Source organism: Camelina sativa, chromosome 4 (assembly GCF_030686135.1).
Source record: "Camelina sativa cultivar CO46 ecotype springtype chromosome 4, ASM3068613v1".
In the NCBI taxonomy this organism is placed as follows: Eukaryota; Viridiplantae; Streptophyta; class Magnoliopsida; order Brassicales; family Brassicaceae; genus Camelina; species Camelina sativa.
In genome coordinates, this window is record NC_141883.1 from 7,365,545 (window position 1) to 7,375,892 (window position 10,348).

The window sequence follows — 10,348 nt, forward strand, 5'->3', positions numbered from 1 at the left end:
AAGTATCATTTTAATTTAATAAAAAAATTTAAACTAAAAGATATGATTTTCTATGACGATTTTTATTACAAATTTTCCAAACCAATATGATGTGAAGCAAGATAGTTTTTTTTTTCTACAATCCAACCATAGCTTTATATATTTTAATGGAATGGATTCATATTTCGTATATCCAGTAATAATCCAGATTTGAACATAAAAATAAATATTTCTACAATCCAACCACAGCTTCATAAAATTTATTTTAAAATAAAATATATATTTAACTGAAACTCTAATTCCATAGAATTAACCACACAACACCATCCATATTATAAAATATGTTTTACTTAAGTGCTATAGTTTATGTACCAAATATAAATTTATCTCAAAACTCACGAAATATTTGTTTTCTCCATTTTTAAATGGTATCAATTTAGCACCATTGGCATGGAAATGAATGTCCGTTTTTTTATATTTTATAAAAAAATTATTTCAAAAAATAATAACTGGAAACAAAAGAAAATTCCTGATCGAATACTATTGGCCTAGAAACCGGTTTTAGAACTACAATATGCTGTTATTTTATTTGTAAAGGATTCAAGAAAAAGTTTCAAAATGCGTCTAGAAAGTTCTAAAACCGCGTTTCGTGTAAACAAATTATTTTTTTCCACTCCAAATATAAAAAACGGAAAATCCAAATAAAGAAAACTTAAAATTGACAACCGAAGGAAGAATCCAACTTGGACGCTGGCTTCGTCTTCAAGTCAGACCTCTCTCTCTCTATTTATACATAATCAAGAACACAAGCAATTGAAGAACAAGAAAAAGAACATACGAAGAAGCTATGGCAGGAGGAGGAACAGAAGCGTTTCCTGATCTTGGAGAGCATTGCCAAAACCCTGATTGCAAATTACTCGATTTCCTCCCTTTTACTTGCGACGGCTGCAAATTGGTAAACATTTTTTTCTCAGAATCTTTCAATCTTTTCTCACAGTTGAATGTTTTTTGATTCAAAATCTTTGTGTGTGAAGGTGTTTTGTTTGGACCATAGATCATACAAGTCACATAACTGTCCTAAATCCGATCACGGGAGCAGAACAGTTTCCATCTGTGAAACGTGTTCTATCGCTATTGAAACAACTGGTTTTGACGAAGAAGGGATCAAATCTTTGCTTGAGAAACACGAAAGATCCGGAGATTGTGATCCGAACAAGAAAAAGAAACAAACGTGTCCTGTAAAACGTTGCAGAGAGGTTCTGACTTTCGCGAACAACCTTACTTGTAAAGATTGTGGAGTCAAGTTCTGTTTGAAACACCGGTTTCCGACAGATCATGTTTGTAACAAGAAGACCATTACTAATTCAGGGAAAAGCTCGAGATGGAACGAGAGGTTTATGGAAGCTTTGAGTTTGAGAAACGAGAAAGGTTGTGGAAGAGGAAGTTCTGTTTCATCGAGATCTCCACCATCAGTTAGATCCTTTTAGTTTCTTCTATTATAACAATTTGCTCCAACTAGTCCAAATCTTTCTATATGTTCTCATGTATCTCTTCGCAATGAACAAGGACGTCTTTTGTTTCCAACTTCTTCATCATTGATATGAAATTTGTATCTCAGAAAGGACGTCTTTTGTTTCCAACTTCTTCGCAATGAACAAGGACGTCTTTTGTCTTACACACGGGCAGCAATTTTAATCTCCAGAGCAAAACACTTATACGATCTGGGCCTTAATCACATAATAGGCCCATTCACCTCACGACCACCTCGTCTTCTCAACCACGTCTTCTTATTCCTTGTACACTCTGCTTCTTCTTCTTCTTCTCATCTTTCCATTTGGTTTCTGTAGGTTTCAATTTAGGAATTCAACCTTCAACAACTTAATTTATTCATACTAATTTAGATATTGATAATAACGTCTAATTAGAAACTCTCATAATGTTCACGAAGAAAATGGAGATGTTGTGAGTATGAGTAATAATTGCGCTTATTTAAAGCGCATTAATATATAAATTGCCAATATATATATATATATATATATATATATATATATATATATCTTATTATATAAACTTTAGTTTTTAAAGTTAGTAATTCACCGTATCGTGACACGTGTTAGTTTTAACGATCAGAGATCAAAATTAAAAATTCACCAGATCGTGACACGGGTCAATTTTAACGATTAAATATCAAAGTTAGTAACTCATCAGATCGTGACACGTGTCAATTTTAACGATCAGAAATTACAGTTTTCAAATTTGGTAAAACAAAGCATAAGATAATTGTAATCTTATTATATTTAGAAAAACAACTAAGATAAATATATTATATGCCATCCATATCAAAATTACACTGTAGACGACAAAAAAATTAAAGTTTCATTGTTACAAAGATTTTCAACCACTGCATGGTAAAATAAATATACTATGTGCCATCCATATTTGGTCGTATAATTATACTATATACATTATAGTATATAACCTAACACATTAAATTTTATGTCTTTGTTTGCACAAAAAAGAATTTTTTTTTTTTATATATCTATGGTTAGCCAATTTCAGACACTAAATACTGCAACAAGATTTGTGAAGGCACATGCAAACGGAGATCATGAATAACCGATTGGCAGTCTTAGGAAAAAACGTGAATTGAAGTCTAATCTTTTGTATGTGGTTACTTATTAGATGTTGCTTTGATGAATTTGTTGCATATAAAATATTTTGTGAATAAGTTGTGAAACGTTTTTGAAATTTGAAAATAATAATATTTGTAATGATGAGTATATTTGGCAAAAAACTTAGTGTGATATAATTTAGCTTTAGAATATTGTAATAATTGTTATAAATATATTAAAAATATATAAATATAAATAAATGTATGAAGTTAAATACAAATATTCTTTAACTTAAAATTATTTATATAATTACTTTAGGAAATATATTTTTTTATATATTTTTTACAATTATTTAAGGTTTAGAATTTATTTTCTTCAACAATTTTTAAACCCTCTAGTATATATATACAGGGCCGGCACAGTAGGTTCTCATGCCTAAAGCAATTTTTTTTTTGAACCCTCTAAAACCAAAAGTAAAATGAAAACACAAAAATGAATCAACTGTGGTTCGAACTCAAAACACTTAAAACTTCCAAACAGGTGTTAACCACTACACCACAGCAGAATTTTGAAAATAGATGCCCTTAAACTTATATATTTTCGTGATGTTTAAAGCACCAGTTTCACGAACTTTAGCCACAGGCCGAACCTGTATATATATATAAATATATTGACCTGGGAGCGAAAATCTTTAACTTTTCATTATTACAGAACAAACTGAAAATTTTATTATAAATATATAACTATACATAATTATTTATCTAAAACTCATAAGAAATTGTATGTTTGGAAACTACAACGATGGTCAATAAGAAAATGAGGACGTATCTATGAAGATTATTGTTAGAATGTGACAACCAGATTTGTGTATAATATAGTGTATTCATATGAAAATTGAACAGAACTTGTATGAGAAATGACAGTCCAAAAAGTTGACTGCTGGCGACTGAAAAAGTCTTGGAAATGACCAAACCAAACCAAACTAATCTTAAAATTCTTCTTTTACCAACCGAAGTAAACCCAATTTTAATTAGAAATAAAACCAACGTTCTTTTAAAGCCAACTAAACCGAGATATATTCTGTATCTTGATAGTTGATTCTTGAGGCGGTAATCTTAATATTAACAAGACGTTAAACACATTTTTTGCTACTAGTAGACTCGAACAGTTTACATCAACCAAATCCTTCTCTACGTTCTCATCAGTCATCATGAGAATCTCATGTATTTGGCTTCTGCAAGTAAGTCAGCCACTATGATCCCAACATAAATTTCTAGATCAAACCGAACCAGTTTTTGGTTATTTCTGTACCGGTTTTTATCATATGATTTAATTAATAAAACGCCCTAGAAATGCACACAATATCCAAAAGGCCGTATGTTCAACTGCAAACGGCGGCCGTATGTCATAATGATTCATAAATCATAAATATTGTAGTAGGAAACATAATTATCTTAGTCAATGAAACAAATAGTAGACATCATGAATCATAAAGAAGGACACATACATAACAACAAACATCAAAGAAAGCACAATCCACACATACCCAGAATGAATCATAAATCAAGGATACATAACAACGAACATCACAGAAAGCACAAACAACATATATAAAACTCAGAATATAAAATCCAAACCTCGATTAATTGCGGTGATCATGTCCATTCTCTTCTCCATTTCAGGAGTAAGATAATTCTTGTAGTCACCGACTTCTCCTTTACGGAAAAAGTTCTTGTGATCGATTCCTCCAAATTCTTCAAGTTAAGAAGTGAGCAAATGTCTAAGATATCTTCGACAGATCCGCCCTCTTCTTCTTCCGCCGTAAAAGGGCAATCCAAGAACTCGGCAATAATCTTAAGCTGCACACGAGGTTCTGTTTTCAAATCCTCGTACCTCAAGAAAAGCACATTCTTCGAGTCCTCCAAGCTTCCTTTCCAATAGGCCAAGACATGTTCCCAGAATGGTCCATAAAATCTAACTCTGGTGCAAAACGATTCGAACATCGACTCCAACGTGCTTCTCTTTGCTTCTATCTTTAGGTTTGCAGACTTGAAATACCAATAAGACACCAGCACGTCTTTCACGTTCCTCCACACGTACAAGATCTTACAAGGAGAGTTCTTGAGGCCCTCACGCAGCGTATGGAGCGGCACATGAGTCGAGAATAGCCTCGGAGATGATGAAAATTTTGCCATATCTGGTTTCGAGCTCTTGGTGTACAGATCGCGCTCGAAGAATGGTACTAAAGGATGAGGATTATCATGTAGAAGAGGATGATCACCAGAAGAGTGTTTGGATCTCTCGAGAAGAGCTACTGTGAGTGCTTTGAGCCATGTAGTGCCAGAATTGGGGTATGAAGCAATCATTATATCTGTATCTTGTGGCTCGAAACCCCGTTGGAAATTGAGGATTGCTTGCACCATTTTGCTGTCGTACCACCATCCTTGGTACTTGAACAGCTCTTCGCCATGACAATCTATCTCTGAAGGAAGTGAAGGGATCAGACATACGTCGTCTCTCTGGAGGTTCTCTGGTATCTCCTTCTCATCCATTTTCTTATCTTTTTTTTTTTTTCTTTTTCTTAGGCTTACGTTGATATGCATCACAAAGATCATTATTTATTCTTTGGGAATTTTGCACCCACACCCACTTTCTCCAAAACTATTCACCACTACACCTACTTTCTACTATTCATATACTTTTTTCAAGTTTAATTACATATTACCCCTCACTCCTTCTAACCCTTTCTATATACTTTTCTCTCTCATTACTTTTTCGATCCTCCACCTCTTTTGTGTATATTTTTATATTTGATTTTTTTAAAAAATCAAACAAACATATTTTCTTCTTTATTGTTTCTCTCTGTCCCTCTTTCTCCTCATTCAATTTATCTGATTTTGGCAAGAGAAGATATTAAAAGTTAATATTTAGATTCAAAGAAAAAGGTAAAATAAAAAATAATTCAAACCTTAGATCTCCAATTCTTCAATCATCAAATTCTCAATTCTTCCATCCGTCGTCGAAGTCGTAGATCCCCAATTATGTTTCCTTGTTTCTTCTCCTTCATCGTTGTTCATCAAATCCGATGAAAACTCGAATCTCTCATTACAAATCCAAAATTTGTATTTTTCTCTCAATTTGGCATATTCATACAAATCCAAAAAATTTGTATTTTTCTCTCAATTGGGCAAATTCATACAAATTCAAAATCATTGAGAGATCAAAAGAAGAAACTTTAGAACAAAACATTACTATACAAATAGAATATGTATGAACAATTGGTATCCATGCTACCTTTTACATATGGTTATAATTTGTAGCAACCAAACTAAACTAAATAATATCAAAGCGGAATAAAGCATGTGCTCGTTCTAAATGTATGAAAGCAGAAGAAAGCAATTGTAACTGCTGAGAAAAAACGTATTAGGTTGCTTGAATTGTTTGTAACTGACGAGAAGAAAGCATGTGCTTTTATCCAACAAGCATATGTCGACAGATTAGGGTTAATTACGATGTGGTCAAAGGTTAGTAGATGGGCTTGGATGGAAATCATGAATCTTAATGTATGAATATGTTTTGTATTCAAACGCAGTGAGTATGGGTTTCTATTGGTATCCACATGACCATGAATATATGGATTTGATGTTGTTGAACCCTAAACCTTAAATCTCTAGAACCCGCAAATTCGGTTTGTATCCACATGACTACATATATATGGATTTGATGTGTTGCTAGTACTATATTTATGGTCATTTGTTATGGATTTGATAACAAAGTTTGATGTGTTACTAATACCCACATTTATGGTAATGTGTTACTAGTACCCACAAATTCTATTGGTATCCACATGCCCATGAATATATGGATTTGATGTTGTAGTTGTATCCTAAACCCTAAATCTCTAGAATCCACAAATTTTATGGGGTATCCACATGACCATGAATATATGGATTTGATATTGTCGTTGTATCTTAAACCATAAATCTCTAGAACCCAAAAATTCTATTGGTATCCACATGACCACGAATATATGGATTTGATATTGTCGTCGTATCTTAACCCTGAATCTCTAGAACTCACAAATTCTATCGGTATCCACATAACCATGAACATATGGATTTGATGTTGTCGTTGTATCCTAAACCCTAAATCAACATAAGTCATAAATCCTAAACTCTAAAACCTAAAACATCACCATGTTTAGGGTTTACTTTAAAGTCCATCCACCCTCTCTAACACTAAAATTTGGTTAGGTATATCCCTAGCTCGTAACCATAACACTACGTAGACATTGAATCCATATAAGCCCAAAAACCTAAACCCTATACCCTAAACCTTAAATCCTAAACCCTAAACCCTAAATCCTAAACCATGAGCTAAAAATATAGACACATCATCCATATACCTAAACCCTAAACTTTTAACCTTAACCCCTAAATCATACACCTTGAACTTTAGACCACACAACCTGAACTGAAAACATAGATAATGAATCTATATAACCTCTAAAGTCTAAACCCTAAACTATGGTGATGTTTGAACATGCAATAAACTTGTCAATAAATTTCATCATTGATCTTCAATAATTATATTATTTTTTGAAATTTAGTTATTCATAACTAATTTACTAAGCCACAAACTTTTTAATTAATTAGGTTTTCATATGTTTTTTAAATGTTCAAACATAAGTAAGTATCAATAAACAACACCATAATTTACCATCCACTTATGAACAAATGTTCAGCTCAAAATGGATAATATATAATTTATTCACCTAAAATATAACAAAATGCATCTTAAAATATAGAAAAAATGTAATCATAATCTATTGTACAAAAAGATTTATATAATTTATTGATAATAACTACACAAATGACAAGAAAGAAAGAAAGAGAGAAAAAAAAGAGAAAGAGAGAGAAAGGGGGGGGGAGGAGACGATCGACCAAAATCTAGTACTTTCTCCAACAAATCTAACTTACTCAACATTAGTTAGAGGGCAGTTTGGTCATAAAAAAGACACATAAGCAAAAAAAGACGAGAAAGTATAGTAAGTATTAAAAGTAGATGTAAATGAAAGAAGTTTGATATAAAGTAGGTTTAAGTGAAATTCACCCTTATTTTTTTGTTGCTTTTGTCAAAACGTTTTACGGAAACCAAAAAAAAATAATAATAATAATCTATGAGCTGATTGGTTATGGCCATAACTTTCAGTTTGTGGTTGTACATGTTTTGGTTATTACTGTTGGATTTTATTTTGAATTATTTTTTTAAAACATAATTGATAAATATTAGTTGTATTTATAAGAATTGTCCTGTATATATTGTAGCTTTGTCTATTTACTAGCTAAGACTCCGTGTCATGCACATATAATTTTATTGTATTTTTATTTATATATAATTTGTAAATTTTATATTATTTAATTTTGTCGATAACTAATTATAATATTTTTTATATGAGGTTTTGTAGGCGAGAATCGACCACGTAGTTTTTAGGTCATGACATACGGCCTCTTCAAGCATTTAATTACATGGAAAATTAAATGTTCTCCTAAGTTAAGTCATTTTATTTGGCAAGTTGGTACATGCAGTGTTGTATATGTTTGTTTCATATAAGCATATTTGGTAACCACAAACTGGGTTTATATTAGTGTGTAGTTTATATAGGATTTGAGTTGTGTAGTATGCAAGGTAAACCGATAGCTATAAGGTTTCACTATATAAGGGAAACTAGGGTTGAAAAAGGGACACAACAAACTGAAGAGCATGCACAAAAGATTGTTTAAGCAAAAGTAATCGATTCGTTTAGAAACTACCGAAAACAAGAAAGAGATGTTGAATCATCGTATTGATCAAAGTATCGAGTTCAAAACAAGAATTCAATGCACAACGAATCAATTTAGAACCCTAGCTGTATTTTTGAATTGAGTCGTGTCGCTTTTGCTTTAGGTATCTTGTTTTCCTCTTGATTTTGTCTCGTATTCTGTAGAGGTAGCTCTTTTTTATAGAGATATATCTTAAACCCTAATCCTCATTGGAATTGGATTCGAATAACCGCTTTTTCATGAGATAATGTCGTTCCGAATAATCTCTTCGCGAGATTGAGTCAAATATATTCTTGATAATGTCGTAACAAATCAGAGTTGGTCCCAAAGCCTCGTTACGGCCCGTTTTGGCTTGATATTTGTCGTTACGGTCCTTATTGGCTCAATATTTGTCATTACAGTCCGTATTGGGTTGACATTTATTGGTACAGCCCGTATTAGCTATACACTTGTCGTTACAACCAAGATCGATGTAATCTTCTAAAAAATATATAATTACTCATATATAGAATTATCATATTTACATTGGAAGTTATCTATTATAATTTATATGATTAAAATTATGTCCAATAGTTTTCTCCCCACTCTCCATTTTCTTAGTAATAATTTAGAGAGTAGTATAGACAAATGGTATCATTTTAATAAATCATAAATAGAAAAGCTAAATATTTGTATAAGCACTCAATTCCTATAGCTGCAGTATTTGTCAACGTATTAAATAGACTTCAATTTTCCATAGGTGCGTATCGAGGTTTGTAATGTTTTGAAATGACATCATAGTTACTTGAAGTAATTCTTGAAGCCAATTCTTTGAGAAGGCTATGTAAATGCTCCTTATTGGCTTTGCTATGACAATGTAGCCATAACCAATTCACTGAATGGAATATGCATTGGTTCCGCATTGGTTCTTCATTGACGGTTCAATGCTATGCTGCATCACTTAGCCAATTTGGTAATTGGCTTCACATCGGCTCTAAAACAATAAATCTGTCATAACTAAATTATTAAATTGGCTACAACTTGACTTCACGTTGGTTCCAATTTCTTTCAAACAGATACATGTTTGACTCCGTGTTGGTCTATGTCGACATTTGGCCATATCCAATTTATTGAATTGGCCACACAGTTACCCTGCATTGGCTCTAAAACGACAATGTCGCTCTAACCAATTTCTTGAATTGGCTACACATCGACTCTGTATTGGATCTAAAAAGACAAGGTGCCAATATCCAATTTCTTGAATTTGCTACACATAACTCTAAAATGACAATGCAGCCATAACCAATTTATTGAATTGGCTACACACTGACTCTGCCTTGGCTCTAAAACGACAATGTGGCCATAACAAATTTCTTGAATTGGCTACACATTGACGATTGTCACAACCAAATTATTGATGCCATGCTCTTGACATGATTCAGGTTCGTTACCCAATTATCGTGTCATTCTAACGAGTTCAATTTTCAAGCTTTTCACAACAAATTTCTTGTTAGCAAGTGTTTTGCTGTCAAGTTCATATATCTTTTACCCAACCAACAGGTGGATGCAAATTCGTTAAATTGACTTAGCGACGTCTCGCTAATAAGCAAGTGCAGCGAGTGTTTCACCTTTAGGTGATTACCCAATTTTTGTAGCGAGCTTGTCGTTCACGTATTTGTGTATCAATGGCCTCACTACTATATACGATGAACAACTTCAGGACCATGTCCTGCGTTGTAAGACATGTTTATCTTGTATCGTGACAAAATGACCAACTTCACGAACATTCCTCATCATTACTTATGCTCCTAGTGTTTTCACTTCGATGTCTTTTGTAAGCTTTATCATCTCTAGTCGATCTTTCAATTCTCACTACGCGAGAGTCAAAATGTGATGAATGTCGATGTCGGTACGGTGTAGTTTCTTCCCATTTTATTTGTGTCCATGCCAGCGAGA

The 10,348-nt window shown here is 32.7% G+C and overlaps 1 protein-coding gene and 1 pseudogene across 1 annotated transcript; one reads left to right on the top strand and one right to left on the bottom strand.

Annotated features, from left to right (window-relative positions):
* Positions 1 to 686: 686 nt before the first annotated feature.
* LOC104780062 (zinc finger AN1 domain-containing stress-associated protein 12) lies at positions 687 to 1,654 on the top strand. Its single transcript, XM_010504520.3, has 2 exons — positions 687 to 934; positions 1,014 to 1,654. Exons 1-2 carry the CDS (start codon positions 827 to 829, stop codon positions 1,464 to 1,466), a joined length of 561 nt encoding a protein of 186 aa, XP_010502822.1. The 5' UTR covers positions 687 to 826; the 3' UTR covers positions 1,467 to 1,654.
* A 2,368-nt stretch (positions 1,655 to 4,022) lies between these two features.
* LOC104783657 (cytosolic sulfotransferase 7 pseudogene) lies at positions 4,023 to 5,152 on the bottom strand (annotated as a pseudogene).
* Between the last annotated feature and the right edge of the window lie 5,196 nt (positions 5,153 to 10,348).